This window comes from Ischnura elegans, chromosome X, assembly GCF_921293095.1.
Source record: "Ischnura elegans chromosome X, ioIscEleg1.1, whole genome shotgun sequence".
Lineage (NCBI taxonomy): Eukaryota > Metazoa > Arthropoda > Insecta > Odonata > Coenagrionidae > Ischnura > Ischnura elegans.
In genome coordinates this window covers 26,892,399-26,913,396 of record NC_060259.1, presented here as the reverse complement: position 1 = coordinate 26,913,396, position 20,998 = coordinate 26,892,399, and the positions used below count along the sequence as shown (strand labels likewise).

The 20,998-nt window shown below is 36.5% G+C and overlaps 1 protein-coding gene across 5 annotated transcripts in view; it reads left to right on the top strand.

Annotated features, from left to right (window-relative positions):
• The window catches only part of LOC124171819 (phosphatidylinositol 3,4,5-trisphosphate 3-phosphatase and dual-specificity protein phosphatase PTEN-like), a 111,170-nt gene that overhangs the window by 40,537 nt on the left and 49,635 nt on the right, over positions 1–20,998 (top strand). For all 5 annotated transcript variants that reach the window (XR_006867975.1, XM_046551160.1, XM_046551158.1 and 2 more), the window contains 2 exons: positions 8,711–8,831; positions 12,290–12,506. Coding sequence is in view for 4 of the 5 variants with exons in the window: in XM_046551160.1 (XP_046407116.1) it covers positions 8,711–8,831; positions 12,290–12,506 (338 nt within the window). In the remaining variant the exon portion in view is untranslated. The remainder of the gene's footprint in view (positions 1–8,710; positions 8,832–12,289; positions 12,507–20,998) is intronic.

The window sequence follows — 20,998 nt, the reverse complement described above, 5'->3', positions numbered from 1 at the left end:
TGTTTGACGTTACAATCTTTTAGCGTGTTTGATTACTGCATATGTCCAATGCTAATTTCCTTTTATTCCTCTATTGCGTTAAGTTTTTTCTTGGAATTAAAAAATATGAGCAACTAAGGTTGATTAAACGACTTGAGAAATATGTATATGTATATTTTTTTTGGTCTACATAGCTAAAGCTAAGTTCTATAGTTCGTTCACCTCGTCCACTTAAATTCCATGAAGTTTCAAGATCCATAAAAATCGTTGATATAATTTTTGATTAGAATTCCAAAGTTCCCGAATCTTGCAATTGTGGATAGAAAGTATGTACTTGTGCATCCAAACAAGTGTGTTGCGAAAGGCAATTTTCTGCTGGCAGTGACATGGAGAGGTCAAAACCTGCTGCTTGACCACATAGAAAAATTGTTTTTTCAACATGAGAATTTGAATGGATCAAATAGTACATGATTCATTTCTAGAGGTTAATTCATTTCAATTGTGCCTAAGGAACTCTTTAAGACACAATAATGTTCATTTTTCTCCAAGTCTGATGCAATTACCGCCTAAGTTCCTCATTATCCTTTCCGTTTTACATCAAGCTAAGCATTTAGAATAAAAAAATTCATTATGGGATCGTAAAAATGAGAATACATTAGAGTATGCATTGTTTATTGCCTGGTCCAGAAATTACCTACTCGACTTAACTCGACTCTATACTCGCGAGTAGTTTTCAACTCGACTTCAGATCAAAAAGTGCTGCTTGCATATCCCTATGAAAAACCTTGATTGCACTCTCTCGATCATATGAATGTATTTTTATTAGGGATGGTCGGATGGAATATCTGGGATCCAAATATCTGCGGATATTGCCCTTCATCGGACGCTTCAGGTCCAAATTCACTGAAAGAATGGGATCTGGATCCGAAATTTTAAATTAATGTTTCAGTGAATGCAGTGTCCCTTATGAGTGAGTGGAAAGAGTTCCGATCCTACCTTTTCATGCACTGTTGCACTGCGATGCTTGTCCTACTCATGAACTATTTTTTTTTAAAGCTCTTGTAGGGGTTAAGCAACAGAATTTCAGCCGCGGAAAGTTTTACGTCAAAATACGACAGGCACAATGTGTTACTCGTACAAAGAGATTGAACAACCATTGGTAGAATCTCAACGCCATAGGATGACAACCATGTCGAAAGTGACTACGTCACAGATTTAAAAAAAACACCCCTGGCCCTCCATCACCCCATGCCTTTGATATTTTTTTTCCTTTCCGACACCACAGTCCATAAATCATTATCTTCAAAATAAAATATCAAGTCACACAAAAACAATGGCATGTTTTATCCCAATCCCATTTCACTCACTGGCCTTTTTCATCTTACCTGCTTCAATTCTCCGTTTCTGGAGAACAAAATGCTAGGTGAGTAACTTACTGGACCCGAAGATGTCTAGATTGTTTTCTTCTTTTTTAAATTATGCGCACATTACTAATATTTCAATCCAGTAAAGGTTTAATATCAATTGCCGAAAGTCATTGTTAGACACCTTTTGGGCTAATAGATGACTCATGCAGCAGCTGACCTCCAGAAATGGGGAACTTCGAAGCAGGTAGGCAGAAAAAGGTCAGTGGGGGAGAAAAAGAGGGAAGGGTGAAACACAATTCTATTATTCTCATGTAACTTGATATTTTCTTTCGAAACTTTTGATTTATGGTCTTTGTAATACGAACCCTGCGTGAGCTGGGGCCTTTTGTTTGATTTCGGAGGGGACGAAAGCGTGGGAGGAGGGGCCAAGGGCTGATGGATGGAGGGGGTAGTGGATTTTGGGAATTGTGCTACATAGTTACTATCCCACGGCACCGAGGAGGGTGGGGGAAACCAGGGATTTTCTGATTTTTTCATGTGATCATTTTAGGTTCCTCACGTCGAGCTCTTTTCACCGCTCTAATCCGCGAAATTGATGTAGTTCCTCAACTTCCCTTAAATGGTGCTCCATGCACTAAACAACTAGAGTTTTCTTCATTTTTCCGAGTCAACTACCAACGACGTGCGTGTGACAGTCAAAGTATGGTGCAAAATTCAAAGTAATCGAGTTATACGAGAGTGTACCTTTAGCATAATTATTCGAGATCTCGAATATCGAATACTTTCTAGTATTCAAGGTATTCGAATATTTGCAGATACTATTCGCACATCTCTAGTTATTATGAAATTTTCATTATTATAAAATTGTGAACCTTAGTCCCGGTCCCAGCGGTTACAAAAAGAACTTTATTACAAAGTTCCACATGTAAGCATCGGTATTTTGGTGAATAGACACTATGCTACATTATAATCATTATGCTACATTTAAGTTCTCCTCTTGAACTGTGCTCAAGAGCATTAATTATGGTTCTTTCTTCAGTAGGAGAAACTTAAGTGTGCACTCAACATCATATAGTAAACTTCATAACTGTGGAATCATGGTGACCCACTCGTAAATTGGATGCTCGTACTGCTCGTAAATCGGATTTACAGTATATCCTCTTCTCACGAATACTCGACTCACTTACTTTCAGAGAACCTTCGAAAAATTCAAGCGTGCCCAAAATTTCAAATTGGGTGTCTTTTGAGTTGGCTGATGCGACGCGGTGTCTTCTCTTTGCTCGCACTCGCACTTTGGGCATTATCTGAACAAAGTCTCATTTAATCCATTGTGAAGTCTATAACTGTTCAGCGTTTTGCCCTTTCTTCCTACCCGTGGACAGCAATATTTTTCGGCTCCGACTGCGTCACACTCCCAGCCAGATCAGTTCGCCACAATCGTGAGTTACCCCACTATTGTAATGCAGTGTTGCATTCTGCAGGATAACCTTACTTTTCGATGCCTTGCATAAGTTTTAACTGATGAGTTATGTCTCGGAATGCATCTTATTCATATATCAAGGACTTCCTGTATTTGGGAATATATCAACCCTCGATTGCATCATGCCGCATTCTTCTATTGATAAAATCAAACCAATTTGCTTGTTTTTATGTATTTTCACATAATTTAATGGCATATATTATGCATACGACTCTGAAAATTGAAGAGGCAAGAAATTTTGACAAAGTATTTTTTTTTTTACTATGAGCCCTAAAAGAATTGTTCATACGAATGTCGGTATAACAAACCCCTGGTTTTTCGGTCCCATGAACTTCGTAATAACGAGTCTACTGTACATGTATGTATTCAAATTCATTCTTTTCCTTTGCATAGGTAATCACTGAGCACTTATCAAAATTGAAATACAAAAGGTTTCTCTGTGACTACCTTAACTCATTACAATCATTCTGTGTTGATGAACAATCAAACAAGTCATCCTCTTGTACAGTTCATGCATATATTGCTTGTGGAAGCAGAAACTTAATATAAGACGGTTACAGATGCTTGATTTTTTGTGTACTAGCTCTAAATATTCCCTTGATGCATCCAGTACATATTTCTCTTGGTGAATTCGTCTCATGCCCATTTCATACAATGACCTCTGGGGTGCATTTAACAGATTATTTATATTTAGAAAATTTCCAAAAACTTTCATAATTTTCCCAACTTATATATAATTTTACTTTCTCTAAATATAAATTAAAACTATCATTAATCATAATAAGTCTACTCTTAAACAATTTTACGTACCTTGGTGATAGATTGAAACAAACTTCCTAAAGAATTTTCTAAGTCAATCTTTCCTTTAATTTCCTTTATCAAGTCATAAGTATATCAGAATGGATCTTTACATCTTGATTCCTTACATTTGGGAATAGATACTTTGTTACCAATTGCTTCGTAAAAATAAGTTGAACATTTCTTACCCCGCATTGACATCATTAATTGATGCAATGGCATTTCAATTTTTGTTGTTTAGTTCATGATATGGCCTCAAGTTATCTCCTCCTTTTAAATTTAAAGAGGCACTTTTTACACAAAGTTTTATGTGGTTTTTAAAGTTTTGCATTTGTAATTAAATGTGATGGCTGGGTGATAAAGATATTCTCTAAGTAAAGACAAACCACATGGAGTCTGCTTAATATCTATTCCATCAATATTCATGAGAACTAGAATAAATATTTTACCATGCAGATTCTTGATATTCCTTTTTTTCTTAAGACTCACTATAGTTACAAATATCTCTAGCTCCATGCATATAATATCCCTTGTTCTCTCTGATGACATAAACTTGAAATAATTGAACTAACCAAGGATGATTACATAAATCCTTATTTATAATGATGCTCTCAATTTCTATAATAAAATGTAGAATAATTTTCAATGCATAAATCAGGTAGTCAGGAAGCGAACTACGCACAAATACAGCAAATTATTTCTAAGGATTTTTATCCAAATATTTTCATCATTGGTTTCCATTTCTGAAAGTGTAACCAAGGACTACATGTTTTTTTTACCATTATCATCTCTCCAAAACCAGTTTTCTCCCTGTCAGAGATGCATCTCTGTCTTTCTTGTAAACCTGGTCTTGACCACCAGTGCATACTTATGAATCAGTGGCACTGTCTAATAACCATGTTTCACTTAGAGGAACAATGTCAGGATCAGATTTAAATAAAGACATGCACATGTTGGACTGGAACCCTTATGTCTCTTCTATGCATATGTCAGTATCACTTCATTTCTAAAGGAAAGTTCCTCACCTCCGTCACCCTTCCAATTGTGGATACCCTCTTACCCATAAGTACTTCCACTGTCCATCACACTTTAGGGCTTTTGCTAGATTAAATAGCTTCCTTTTCCTTGGGTCAAGGATTTATTCACAAAAACAAGATTGTTACTGCTTTTACTTGTTCCCAAGTCAAAGTTGAGAGAATTAATTTTCTTTTCTCTCTCCTTGAGTGTACATTTTCTTCGGCAAGTTTTACCCTGATGAATTTCACCACTAGAGCTGTTTTTTGAGGGTGTTAGATTGTGTACTATGAATTTTACCAACCCTGTAAGCTATTTCAATGTCATTTGCCTTGATTTAAATCCCCAATGTGGTACATGTTCTGTAGGCTGTGGCAACTAGCACTTCCACATTAGAAACTGGGATTCCATGAATTTCCACTTTTTTTAGTGAAACCTGCTCCAGAGTGCCTCAGGTCACTCAATCTGTCCACCAAATTGGTATCATAGTCCATCATTTTATCTAATCTGTGTTTTATGGCTCCAATATTAGACTGCACGTTCTCAAATAGTTTTGTGTACTTACCAAGTGGTACTCTCTTACTAACTGTCCGATTTTGCTCACTAACGAACTTGACCAAGGTTTTTGCAGCTTTTTGGGTTTGATTTTTTGGGTGAATAATTACTGTCCACAGAATTGTGATAAAATAATACCTATATGATAAAAATTTATTGCCATGCACTCATCAGTGCTTAGGACATTGATAAATGAACAACCAGGAAACACATTAGCATAATCAACAAATTAATTAAAAAAATACAACTCAAATATCCAGAATAAAATGTGCATATTATTGCATAGAGTGAATGAGAATGTGTATGTAATATCATGTAACAGATTATAATCCAAAAGATACAACAATCAATTTCTCTTTTCATTTCAGCATGTTAGAATTTATCAAATCGAAAACTTTTCTTTGAAACTTGAGATGGCTTTACATACTTTAACATCGTCAGGCAGTAAATTCCATCTTAAGGGAAGAGACCCTATGAATGATTTATGGCACGTCTCTGTACGATATTGTGGGATCAATAGATAAGAAAGATGAGTTGTTTTTGAACGCTGTTGTATATTTCTTTTACAAGACACATTTGTTGAAAACATAAGGTGACATCCAGACTTAAGAATTTTATATGCTGTTATTAAGGTAAAGTAGACTAGTCTTTCATGTGCTTTTAGCCATTTGAGATGTATGTTTACCTCACTTATATACTCCCAACTTTTAAGGTCGCATAAATCACAGTGTAGCATTCATTGCTACTTGAAGTCTGCAGTTATTATCCTCATCTATATTACATGTCATACTGCAGCAATAGTCGAAATATGGAAAGATTTTTGCATATAAAATTGACGTGTTGCTTGGAGTTCCTTTTAGGCAATCAGCCAATATTTTTCTCAGGATATGTTTTACTGCCAATATCAGTGGAAAGGATTTAATTTATATTAAAGCCATAAAAAGTGGCCTAACTGGTATAAGTGGGCATTTAAATTAATTATATATGAGAAATTCCCCTAATGAAATAGTGTCATTGAAATACTTACTAAGTGTATGCATGTATTTATTTTTCGAATAAAAAAATTGCCTGTTTAATAGTAGCTATTTTTCTGATTTTTTTATTCTTTCGAGACTGAAAACAGGAAAAAGTCAGGTTGAAACCTTCTATAAAATTTACCTAATGCTTATGAAATTGAAAGAGCATATGAGGTATAGTATGAAGATTTTTTTACCGGTGTATTACATTTTGGATTTCAGAAATTCAAAAGTGATTGGAAATTATAAATTGTGATGTCTTCACATTGCTGAGATTAATATTCACTTCTAATCGTTAACTTAATGGATTTGCAAAATTCAATACCAAATGGCCAAATATGCAGAGATAGAAGGTGAACATAGCTTGTTAGAATCAGTTATAAAGTCTCTCCATCACATTTCTCTTGCCAAATTGATTTTCTCCTGCTGTGATACTCAGTCGAGAGGTTGATGAAAATGAGGAGACCTATGTGACTAGCACGGATGGCAATGGAAACTAAACGAAAGTCAAAACCAGTCAAATTTCAAGAGTTCTGTTCCCAGGAGCGAAATATGGAAGCAAAACTAATTGGATTTAAACCCTGGGAGCTAAACTCAGGGTTGAAATGAAATCTGAGTCAAAACTACTTCGGGCCAAAAGGAAACTTAACCACTGGAACAAAACAAAACACAGATAATGTTTTGCACTGGTGGGACCGTGTGCTTCACTTTCGAATGGTTTATTTTTGACCCACACACCGAGTACAAAGCAAGGTTGAATGAATTAGAGGTTTGGCTTACCACCATTAGATGCATGGGGTTGATTTTTAAGCTCAATGTTTTAACCTCTCTACACATATGTCAAACTTAATGGGTTGAAACTATTCCCTCTTATCCCCCACTCAACTTCTGGAATCAAAACTTAACTATGAGAAGCAGAGCTTCTTTAACTTAGTTTCATTCCTGGGAGTAAAGTTTTGTCCTAGGTCAAAAGTTAACTCTTTGGTGATTTTTAATTTCGTGCGGGAGCGAAACTAAGCCTGGGCCTCGTATTTTCGTTTCCCTCCAGGTTGAAACAAAACATTTTCATTTTATTTTACTTGCCATCCCTGGTTGTTAGTAAACAAAGTGACTGTAGAATGAGGTGAATGAAGTGGCTGACTACTGGAAGAACGAGGTGGTAGCAATGACATCCCTGCTGATTATCATTTTAACTATCATTATTTATGGGTTTTATCTAGCTCTTCTACATCGTTCAGGTAATACGAAAGAAAAACAGAGTAAGGATTAAAATGAGAATGGAAGGGCCTCATCCTTCAATATTCATACATAATGAACGCTTGATAAAGCAAGAGATATCCAAGCTATTGGGATCACTCATTGTTCCAAGTTTCCTCTTATTTATTATTTCTTTTGTTTTTATGTTAAATCCATTTATTTTTATGTATTGTTAACATCCACTTTGGTTTTCTTTAATGCTGTAGTTTTTAGCAAGTTTCTCCACACAAAGCATGAAATTATACCTCTTGGAACACAGTGGGTATGAATAAATCACTGCTATGTGTTTGGTCACCAGTTTTCTTAGGTATTTTCTTTTTCTGGTGTTGTGTGTTTTTGAAAGCATAACCTATTAAGTGCTAGTGACTAAAGGCACCTTTTATTTATGGTGGAAATTCATTTTGTTGGTTTGTTTGCCACAATGAACTAATATATCATTGTTCATCTCATTTTGGTATTGTGGGGAATATTTTTCTTTACATGAGAGCATCTGATCTGTAAAGGGTAGGAAATGGTGAAGAAAATACATAATTTTTATTAGGGATTTCTACTTAAAATATTAAGTATGTATTTGAATGCTTGTGTGTTAAAAATTTATTCTCATTGGTTGTGGGGGCAATGGCTCCATTTTTCTTTGTACCTGGTTCTTGCATGGATGTTTGTTGCCAGTTTTTTTTAATAGGCATAATGGCCTAGTTAGTACCATTAGCTTTGTTAGTGCTAAAATACAAAATTAGAGGCATAATAGGATGTTAGGAAACATCTGTAAGTTATGAATGTTATGTAAGTTCTTAATGAGGTCATTTCAGAGGACATCCTTATCATTATCAATTAGTAGGTACCTATTCATCCTCTGAATTATTTTTATTTTTTCTTTGATGCCTATAGCACTGTGCAGATTTTTTTAACTTAAGCGGTTTTTTACCTTAATATCTTTTGCGAAATCAAAATTTGCTTGTGTTCAGTTGACACTACTATTGGGAAACTTTATTCTGGCTCTGTAATAAAATTAGTCTTCCACCAAAACTTCTATATAGCCTTAGACATTATCACATTAGCTGGTTTATGACAATTTTCGATGTTTTTCTCTTTTGGCTGAAATGGTGAAGTACCTTCTGATAAATGACCATAAGTTAGACCAAAGGATTGAGTTAAAATCTTTATTGTTTTAAATTGTAGGGAAACTTTACATGGTATTACTAATTGTTCCTTCTTATTTTAAAATTACATTGTCGCTTTTTCAGGACCAGCTCTTTGATGAATCTGGAGCCTGATATGAAGATGTTAGTCCTTAAACTGGAGAAATCTGGTTTAGATGATGCGCACAAAGATAAACAGAACAAGATCTTTAGTCCTGACTTTAAGGTTTGTAATCTGCATTTTTTATGCTGATTGAACTTGGGTTTTCATTGTTGTGAAAAGCTTCATAGCTAGAAAGTAAAAATAGATTTCTGCTTTAATAGTACGGAAATCATTTGAATTTTGAGAAGTAATTTATGCTTCCAATAAGTTAAAATGTCTGAAGGCAGAAAAATGCTTACTATTAGCACTTCTAGATTTGCCCTTGCCATGTTAGCTGCTGTTATCCTCACTGTAGATGATTGCCAAGTAAATCGAAGCATCAGTTTTAGAAATATTTTTTTTCGGCAGTAGGCAGTACATACTTGGATTTCCACGTCTTCAGTCACTGTTGTTACATATATTCTTCTTGGGAATACATATTGCACATTTTGTGAACAATGTTCTTTTTTGTGTGCTGTCAAACTTATTTTGTATTAATTTTGTTTTTTCTGTTGCTAGTTGCTACTAGGATTTCAAAAAATTTCTTAAGCTACTGGTTCTACAAAAAATCATGTCCAAGATGTCTTTGGGCAAATATTTTCTTTGTTGTTTAATCCAAATCTCAATTCAAAATGCCTCATTAACTTCATAAGTGGTTTGAAAATTACAAGTGTATGTAACAGCCTAACTGTAACGAGTCAGTGGAGTGAATCTTGGAATGAAAAAGTGCTCATGTTTTGGAAATGTCACCCAAGCCTTCTTAGCAAAGTTGTTTCTATTAAGAAAATTTCTCTCTAGGGAGAGGGGCTTGTAACCCTCTGCTGCACTTTACTTGCAAATACGTACATTTTGAGATGTATCCTCAATGAATGAGCCCTCCAAAGATCTTATGACCACGAGGGGTGGTATTGTAATATTGCAGCTGCTATTTGATTGGTGCCCTCAGTTGAAGCCCAAGTGGTTCATTTTTTTGTCTGGCGCTGTATCTGTAGCTGTACTTGGGGAAGAAGCCCTTATATGTGAAGAATTCAGCATGCTCTTCTTGGAGATACTTAGTGTGATTATGAATAATGACGACACTATGGTCAACTTTGATCAGGAGCGGATACATTTAGGGGTGGGCGAGGCACGTGCCCACCCCCCTTTGCATGGTTGCCTGAATTGCCGAATATTGCAAAACCATTATTGTAACTTTTTTATATCATAAGATGGCATTGCCTTGTACATGTGTATTATCAGTTCATATAGAACTTGCTTAAAATTTGTATGAGACTAGATTATTTTTTATTATGATAAAAGTAAAGGTAGCTCTGTTGCAGTTGATAGCCTCAGAGAAAAATCTCTTGATATCTACTCTAAGGTACGACAGCTACAGTGACAAAATTGTGGCATGGGTGATTTTTGATGTAATCTCGTCAAAATCCATGCATACATGCAAAGTATGTTACAGTAGCTCTTGTGTAAAATTCATGAATTTATTATTACTAGGTGACCCGGCGAACTTTGTACCGCCTAATTATCACTGAACAGTTTAGTTACACCATTTATTAATCAAGAGCGGCTGTACTGATTCTAATAATATTTAGATCACAGTAATAAATTATAAAAAATAAAAAAACATAAATAAGCGTAACAATGACTCGTTAGAAGTATATTTTCTTTATTCAAACTACACCAGGGAAGTAGACCAAGGAACCACGGGTGGAGTTTTTCAATGAATTTTTAAATTTTTTTGTTTTAAATTTAAGACAATGTGGTCTTATAAGGCAATTACTGTCAAACCTGTTCTTGGAGCAAGTTTACGCCACGCTAGACCGATACTTGACTGATGCTCAAAATCTCGTGAAAATAGCCCCTAGGGAGCAGCATTAATATGTCATATACTTGTGGTGCGCTAGTTATGACTCCGTTCGGGGAAGTGCACTGTGTAAACATACCATGGCACCTACATATTTGGGTTTAATCTCTTGAGTTTAGCACCTTCTGATGTATGAGTTTTTTATCAGGTGCAAGACGGTGGATGAATTGAAATAAATATAGCGAAGCGAAGAAATAGATTAAGCGGATGGTTTACCCACTTCTGAACATACTACATATAAAATTTTGTGTTTTTCAATAGCATATGAGCACAAACACTGAAGGATTGACCTTGTGATTTGTTAATCATCATCACGAATGCAGTATGAACTGGAATTCGTTTAAGCTCAAAATGGCATATAAGTCGGGATCATGGAATCTTCGGAATGAGAACTTCCTCATCTTTGAATTTTCCTTTGAGTATAGTCGCGTGAATCACATTTATTATCAGTTTTTTTTATCGCAAAACGCATTCCATTGGATAGTTTTGAAAGCACTGAAGGAACAAGTGACTTTGTATGCAGTCACGCGCACGGGTGCAAAGTTAAATACACCAAAGGATGAATAGTTTTGGTTGGTTTAGGTTTTAAAAGATCATGAACAACGAGCCTACCTTTAGCTGTAAATTGTGCCGTGGTGAGCCAGGTATGTCCAAGGACTTTATATATTCAGATAGATAGTTGGTGACTTTGTCTTCGTTTGTTAGGCAGTTTAAAGATTTGAATTCATATAGAGTACCAACTATTTGACCCTGATTTACCTAGTTTGAGTCATCCACATCTTCATTCTAGGCCGTCAAAATTGCTTGCTCAATCAACCATTTGTGATGATCAATCATATTCGGGAACACTTTGTAGATGAGCTCACCTTCAAAACTAATTTGCAAACATTCCGAGGAAGTGAAATCTAACTGCTCGATTCGTCAACAGGAACGCGGACATTACCATTTGTCAACAATTGCTTGGAGATTTGTTTACAAACACGGTAGTGAAGTGTCAACTTGAGCTGGGCTTACAATTAGCTCGCATTAAATTTTTAAAATACAATTTAAATATTTCGAATATATTTAACGATTGAAATGTTACGTTGTTACGAAGTTCTGTCATTAAATTGGTAAAAACAAAACAAATAATCAAATTTGTAGTTTGGACTGACTTATCTATTGTTGTAGTGTTACCAACTCCTAAAAAACATATCCCTAAGAAAAAGATGAATCTTTTCATGAACTTTTCCTATTTTTTAATGTTCTATATGTTATCCGGGGCTGAGACCAATCCATAGAACCTAATATCATTAAAATTGGTGCAGCCGTTCTCGAGTTATAAGTGTTCTAACTAACACGATTTTTTACTTTCTTTTATATTTATATTAGATAGATATATATAGATTTTTACCTGTATAATATTATAATTGTATTATGTTGCCTAGGCATTTAGTATTTAATATATTTGGTGTTGTTGGTATTCCTTTTTTATCATCCGCAGTTTGTTAGGTATTGAAATTTTTATAGAAACATGTGGACAGATTTTTGTCCGTAGAATAATGCCTTCAAGGAATATTTTAATTCCCCCCAATAACTCTCACTGGTGTTTGTGATGAAGCTTAGTTGGTGGGTACTGATGAGGTATGCGTTCAAGAAATTAGGCCTAGGTTGTGTGTACATATACTTTGGTTTTCTTAAACAGGTATGTGTTTACTTGCACCGTGCACCTGAGAGCAGTAGTTCATGTCCCATGGCGGGCATTCCGCCAGACCCTCAGCACCACACTTGGCATGGGGGCCAACCTCCTTCGATGACGCATCACAGTCAATCCATTGCCATCACTGACACACCCTCAGAGTCATCAGGGGCTGACACAAGTGACACTGAAGAAGAGGACAATAGAGAAGGTTGGGATTCAGGTAAGTGTCTTTTCAAGGTTTTCAAGGCTTACATATTAACTGGTAGTTTTTAAGATGCTACGTATCAAGGTTTTATCAAGTTTTTCATGTTTGCTGTGTTGAATATGCATGATACACATTTGCATCGAGTGCACTGAAGTTCCTCTATTCACTTAATACAGTGTTGCTGATTTGAGTTCAATTTATTGCGGCATAGTAAAGTTTTTAATGTTTTTAATTTTTGTATTGCTTTCTTTTTGCTGTAAAAATATATCCATTGCTACTTCTGTATTCCTGATGAGGGCTCTAACTCAATTGGACTTCACATGTGAGAGATAGGGGCCTCTCAGGCTACTTGAATTCTGTTCCTTCTTATTGTAGAAAGTTTAATTCTTTTGAATCTGATGAATATGCTTTGTTAATATCAGGGTTAGCATTTCCTTAAATGTTTGTATTTTATCAGATGGGAAAGCAAGGTAGTAGACCACAATGATTGTAAAAAGGAGTCTGTGTTATCTACCAATCCTTCAGAATAGTTAACCTCAAAACACTGTGCTCTATCTTTATTTTCTGCATGATCGATTTGCTTAGTAGCTTATCTGCAGCTGTGGTATTATGATTGATTATATGAGCTTATTATTCTTGTTCAAATGTGTATTCAGTTGGCTGAACTTATTTGGCAAAATGTTTTGTGAAGAAAAAGAATTACTCTTGAGACAATTTTAGTGTGAAATTTAACTATCAGTGGCATTTATTTAGACAAGAAATTTCATCTAGAAGAAATTGTATCCTGGCTACTTTTTGCTATCTAATGTTGCTGTATAGTGAAATGCATTGCAGCATAACTCAGAATAGTTTAAATGAGTGTGGATCATTGCAACACAACTGGGGAAATCAGATATTTTGAATAGCATTAAGATATTCCGCCCCATTATATTTTGCATTCTTTTATATGTCTTAGCTGCTCTCCTCAGATGTAGGGCTGATGTTGAAATGGAGATCTTAGCATCCATTGACTCATGTAACCAAAACATCAAGTGTCTTTGAATTAAGCCTAATTTCAGACACAGTAAGATTTTTCAATACAGTGCTCCTGACGTTGCTTATATGGTTGCCTTTGTCTCTTTTGGAGATTTTATTTGCAAGCCATATCTTGATGGATTCCTTAGTTGATTTCTTGTCTTGCCTCAGGATTGTCCTATTGAACTGCATGTACCAACTCACTGCCACTTGCTGTGGATTTTTCCTGTTGGTTGGTGTTATACTCTTTCATGCTGGTTGTGATCATTCTTCCTTCAGTCCCTTTCAACACTTGCTCTGGCCATCGATCGCCTTTATAATTTGCTCTTGCATTTTGGTACTGATAGTTTAATGATGTTATCAATGGTGTGATTTTTCTTGTATCTTTGATGTTTTGCTCATGGAGATTTATGGATGTGGCTTGAGGACTGATGGTTCTCATCATGCCCATTTCCTCCTCACTTTGACCATGTATGCAGGACTTCCTCGGGCATTTTACCTACTTGTAGTTATACATAGATGTTTCCAGCAGTTTTTAGTGAAGTTGCTTGAATGCTGTTTTACTGTTTAGCGAACTAAAAATTTAAAGTGAAGCATTCTTTAGTCCACCCAAGTGCTTGCCCCATTTTCTTATGAGGGTAATGTGGAAAGTTCTCCTTACAGTGAAAGACTGAGACTTTCAGTTAAAAAATTATTTTATTTTACGACATGATCTCCTTTGATTTCAACGCACTTGGTCCAGTGTTTCTTCAATATCAGTATTCCTTCCTGGAAGTGAGAGTCTGAAAGATTGTGAAAATATTCATATTTGGTCCTTCTAATTTTTTCATTGGAGGACAAGCGATTCTCAGAAACAAATTGCCTCAAGTTTGGGAACAGATGGAAGTCGGAAGGTACTAAATCAGGAGAATAGTGGGGATGACTTGGCAAATCATGACCCAAATGCCACAGTTCTTCCACACTCGCTCTTCCGATATCCCCATGGCTTAAGCTGTCTCACCTACCTTCACTCACTTTTTGTCTGGCTTGATATTGTGCACTTTTTTGATGATTTCGTTTGCGATTGAAGTTTTAGGCTGTCCCTCATATGAGTGATCTTTGAGAGATGTGCAACTGTGTTTAAATTCACCTGCCCACTTTTTGAACCTGTGCATGGGGGAAGCAGAGCCACAGTAAACTTCAGTCATCCTAGGATGAATTTCCTTAGGCTACAATTCATCGAAAATGATGAATTTTTTGACCGCATGATGTTCAACTTTATCGCAACTTGCACAAAATGACGAATCTAGGAAAGTTTGACAGGGTTTCCTGTGGAGCAGGAAAAACATTGCATTTCAACAATTTAAATGATATTTTCATCATCTTTCCTTCTTCTGCTCATGCTTTTGCCACAGAAGTTATTTGCAAGCCATGTTGATCTGTTAGAATGAGGATCTGAATAGTTTATATTTTTTTGATTTTAGGTTGTAAAAGATCAGGATTGAGGAATCCATGATTGCGAGCAATAGGGTAGTTCCCTTCATCAATGAAAACGAAAGGCATTGATTGCCAATAGGGTGATTTCCTATTATTTCTTTATTGCCTAAATCGAAAGATTATTACTCCTGGAGTACGTATTTCACGGTTTTAGATTTTTAAATGACGATATCTATTTTTCGCGATTAAATGAAAAGTGAACATTTTCAAGCGCCCGAAAACGCTACGGGTAAGTATGAATGCCCGGGAAAAACTCTGTGTGATGTCGTTCTGGTTCCCGCTTCCGCAAGTGAGTTGACCTTGGGGCGAGGCTCTGAGCGCTGATACGACGCAGGATGCTAGCACGTATAGAGCGTTCCACATTTAGTTGACAGTATGGGCTCTTACGGAGAATCGTTTCCCATGTTAATCTCCATAAGGCCGGGAGCGCGGTGTTGTCAATAACAGCACGAAAATTAATGTTGCGCTACACACTGATTAAAAATTGCATTCCTATGTAGCAAGAGATGCTGCATTCATTGGTTCTAATAGTTTTTCGATAAAAATTATAACAAAAGCTATAAAAAACATTTCCTTAAATTTCGTTCAGAAGCATGTATTTTTTTACTTTATCTTCTTCTCGCAATTCTGCCTGACCGTTGTCCGTATTGAATTGAATCTTCTGCGCAAAATTCTTCACACTATTTTCTCTTTGAAGATCTTCACCAATTGTACAATGATTGAGTTAAAATGTTGTTATACCGACGTAACACCCTTTAGGTCAAGAAAATTTTGATTTTTGCAAGGTAAAAAGTAGTCTCTTACTAACTTACATTTCTTACGTCGTAGGTCCCTATAGGCTGTGTATTAAATGGGAAGAAAACTACAAAGTTATTTTTGGTGAAAAAATCATTAACCTAGATCTATTCTGAAGGGAGTTACAAGGTTTTGATCTTAAGAAAAAATATTACAGTGCTGCTGGGCTGGGCTTCTTGCTTTTTCTTGCGCGCAGAGGGATAATTCGCGGGCGGAAAAGGAGTTTTTTTTTCAATGCGTACTATGAAATGTATATATCTATTCGTTTTATATCCTAAACAGAGAATACTCATACGTCGTAACAGCAGTGCTTTTATCTCAATACATTGATACACGAAAGTAAGCAAGCGGCTTGGAAATAAGACGCTTTCGCCTTGGGTATTTCGGTCCCACTGCGGAAACCAAGAAAGAGAATATCTTACAATCTGTGCGAAACACCTCCCCATCCCACGCCTTTTACAAAAGGGGGCTTGGGTTTTTCCTGAATTTCCTTTCATAGGGTACCATAAAACATCTGCACCAGAAGCGACCCTTGCCGAAGGGGCCGGGGGAAGAATTTACGAAGGCGTTCAGTTTGTCGTTGCATTTTTTTGAGTGAACAAGTGTTGTGTGGTCTGCTGAATTTGAGAATTGTGAAGTGTGTTTTACACTAATCTCTGCTGTAACGCGCCCAATCAACATGTCCGATACAAAGAAGAGAAGAAAAGGTGAGAAGCTCATAAGCCACGAAAGACAGTTGGTGCTCAGTCTTCTCGTACTTAAGGAAATCTCTCAGCATTAGTGAGGCCTGCCGAGAAGCTTTGAAGGCTACTGGGTGCTCAGAGTCCACTGTTTACAGAGTGAGAAAGGAAAGCTCCCGTGGTCCATTGGTAACTGCTTCAAAAACTAAAGAAATTAGACAGCCTTACAAAAATTCGAGAGCAGTGATTTTCGACGATTTTGTGAGATCGAGAATTAGAATGAAGGTACATGAATCCTTCGTGAAAAATATTCCTCCGACTTTAAAATCCATCTTTAACTCGGTAAATATGGATAGTATTCTCCCAGATTACAAAAGGACAACACTATATCGTCTTCTTTTGGACATAGGCTTCGTGTACCAACGCAGGGGGGAAAGAAGCATCCTTATTGAAAGGGATGATATTATTCGTTGGCGGCACAATTAATTAATGTACTATTAATCCTCAGGCAAGGAGTATTTATTGAGATTTGAAAGATTATTGCTATTCATAATTTATCTACGTCACAAATTGCATCATAACGCTGGCCAAATGATAGTAAATAAATTGAAGAAGAGAACTAAGCTTAAAAAACATGAGCACTAACCCTAATAGGTGCGTGTGTGGGCAATGCATTAAAATACTTGCATTCAATGTTGTCAGTAATGTTCTTTACTTACCTCGTCCTAAAATGTTGCTGGGTGAAAATTATTCTGGTGGTAGTGAATTATTTTACTAACATAATTACGCATACATTTATTGTTTCGTTTTCATCGAGGTTCTTGCGTTTTATCTCCTTGCATGAGTCGATTATGTTTGGATTCACACTGATATGAGAGAAAATTTCAAATAGGTTACGGATGGTTTTTCAAGTTGGACGTTCCATGGTTGATCTTTGGAATAAAGGAGAGGAGTAGTAATAAGAATTGGCTACTACTTATTCCTGACGGTCTATTTGATTTATCCTTGAGTTTTTATTGACGCTCTCCACAAAATTAAGGCACGTATGAATGCTTAGAAGCAAGATATCAATAAGGTCACCTTTCTTATGGCAAACGTCTTACAGCTTACGTCAGTGGAAATAGGCGTTTCCCTTACATGATAACATTAAAAACCCATTTATCCGTCTGATATAAGCATCGTTGTCTTATACAACATCGCATTTCATGTAATACTAGCCAGAGCCAAAAAATATTGCATAATATGGAAGGAATAGAAATTTTGTCTCATTCAGGCGTGGCGGTAATTTTTATTATCCTTCAATTTATTGTTATTTTTTACATTACAGATTATTCATTATTCAGCTTGTGCATTGAATAATTACATACATAAAATAACAAAAGACTTTTCCTTTTATATTGCAGCAAAGGTATTGTAATTTACACTAAAAAAATTTCTTAATTTACGCCGTCTTTTGTGCGATCCCCAACTCCTTTTTTGAACTAAACCATTTTGGCGCTTTATGTGTGGTTGCATACGCTGTCAGGATGCCTACCGGCGGAGCGGAAGCTTGGCAACACTGTTCTCCATAAGGCCTGTACTGTCAACTAAATGTGGAACGCTCTATAGCAGAGTACCATGTTTCCCTGAGCTCTGTGCCTCATGCATGCATTGGTAACCTCAGACGATGTAAAACTCCTATCTACTCGTATAGAAACTAGGTCCCTGTGACGTCACGTGGAGTGGCATCGCATGGGCGCCAATCTGGCCTTCTTCAAATGAGGTTAAAATTGACCCTTGCCATTCGTCTAAACCGGTATTTCTAAAACCAAATAATTTGTATATTATGAATACACTAATGGTGGGTAACAAATGGCAATCAATGCCTTTCGTTTTCTTTGATGAAGGAAACTACCCTATTCACTTGAAATTTGCGGAAAAGGCGAAATTTCGTTTTTATTTACCGATTTCGTGTTATTTCATGTTATTTCGCAATATCGCGTCTCGTGAAATTCACGGATCTCTATAGATATGCAGGTAGGAGTTTTGCATCGCCTGAGATTACCAATGCATGCATGAGGCACAGAGCTCAGGGAAGCATTTCTTAATAATCACTTATTAAATTGCCTATGGTCGGAAAGTTTCCTTTGTTTGATAGAGTATTAATAATCCTTAATTAATCCAAGCACTACCTGCTAGCAGGGTACTCTACGCTACCGCCATGCTCGGCAGCAAGCAGACTGCATCGCCGTGGGGTTCATAACCTTGCACCCAGGTGGCCTCACACAACAGCAGCCAGACGTCACACGGGCTTTTCCCAGCATTCATACTTAGCCGTCTCGTTTTCGTGCGCTTAAAAAGTTTTCACTTTTCATTTAATCGCGAAAAATAGATAACGTCATTTAAAAATCTTAAAGCATGAAATATGTACTCTAGGAGTAATAATCTTTTGTTTTAGGCAATAAAAAATAGGAAACCACCCTATTCTTAATGTTTTCTTAGCAACGCTTAGTAGGCACTATCTTCAGTACTGTAATTTATTTTTTGCACAGCTCTAATTTCCTTGTATTTAAATAAATACCCGCAGGTTACTAATAGAGATTAATATCAAAAGATAACTTTATAGTTAACTTATGTGATGGATTCATAATAACCTTAAAGAGATCCAGCGTATGCATATAAAATACAAACGGAAGAATTGTTGAACTAACCTTTAATTATCGTATTTTTGTGTGCCTTTTTGTATCAGATCATATCATTGGCTTCTTAGGATAATAATGTGGTGGTTTCCTGTCTATACTGCCATTACAGTAAGTGGTATCATGCCTGAAGTTATATGAGTGTCACTATTGTGACCACTATGGTCTCTACCTTCACTCAAATGAAGGTGAGCTGCTGCCCTTTCCTTAGGGTGATGTGAAGCATAATTTTTGGTGGCCTCCCATCACTAAGTCACGGCCTCTTCCCTGGATTTGGTGTCATGCCTACCTTACCACTTCCTTCTCATAACTCTGCCACTCTTTCTTCATGACTGCTTATTTAATGAGTTATGTTGCTGATATCTCGGCTAACCTCTAATCAACCCACCATCTGAAACATGGGCATGCTCAGTGGCTTTAAGCTTAGAAGCAAGATTATTTACTAATGAAATCAAAATTTTAAATTTCAAGGCAGTTAATCATGTTATTTTTATACAGACAGTCAATATGTACTCATTTTTTTATGAGTTCAGTCATACTCATTGTCATTTATACTCCAAGGCAATCTCATTCCATTTGTGAAGTGACAGGGCTAAGGTGGGTTTATGAGCCTCATACCACTAACCCAGCTTGAAGTTAGTAACAAGCATTCTGTCATGTAAAGATAATCATTTCACCAGGTTTATACCTGCAAGTCACATTAGTGTAGGGATTTCTTTAGGATAATCATGATTGCAAAAAAGGTACATCAATAACTTCAATGTGTAATAAACTTGTTCATATTTGTGACATACTTGTGACATAAAATTCAATGCAGCAAGATACACTTTTCATAGCTAATTATAAAAGGAATGGAAAATCGTAGGCCTCTGTTAAACCATTCAATGCAGATGTCATTCATGAATGACATCCCTGCCTTGCCACCCGCGTGGATGTCTTTCATGAATGACACAGCCTTGGGTCCTTTCTCATGCGTTATAACGGTACCACGCTCAGTGCCTTCAGTTTGCCGCCACTACGCCGCTCTTTAGTTGGTTCCTAGCGTCTGTCTAGTGTGCTCCGTTTCTGGTTCCGCCAATTGTTCTTTTTTTTACAGATTTTTGAATTTTTTACGAGACTTTTGGTGAATAAGTTTTTATTTGAAAGTGCTTTAGTCTTTTGTTTTTAGAATTGACGTCTTCTTATTTACGTTGTCCTGAAAAATCATGGTTTAAAAAAATTTTATTGTGGTTATATTGTGGTAGCCAGTAAGTTTTCCGGTATGCTGATATTTCGGGAATCTATGGAAAGGGATCGTGTTCTCAGGATTTTACGAGAATTACATGTTGCAAGGAAACCCAATGGAAACAAATAGAGAATTGGCTTGCAAACAGAAAGGTGCTTTACAGCAACATACAGCCGCAGTGCCTAGTGATCGTCTTTATAAAATAAGACCTCTTTTAGTCAGTTTCAAGGAGACGATGGAAACTGCTGTCTTGCCGGGACGGGAACTTAGTATAGATGAGTCGATGGTATTGTGGAGAGGCCGTCTAATTTTTAGGCAATACATCAGTGGTGGTAACAGATGGGGGGCCCAGATGGTGCCCCCCCCTTGTGGGGCTGCCCGTATTACCGAACATTGCAGAACCACAATTTTAACTTTTTTATATCATAAGATGGCATTGTCTTGTATTTTTACACAATCACTTTGACTAAAGCTTCTTACATGTCTGCTAATGCACTCATGCGTGTCTGAAAATGTATGAATGTGATAACGCCATGTTTTTGAAGTTACATTTTAATTGGGCCTTTACACCAAACCTGCATCACTGGTTTCGGTTAAGCAGGTGCATTTGAGGGTTAACAGGAAGAAAGGAATAACAAA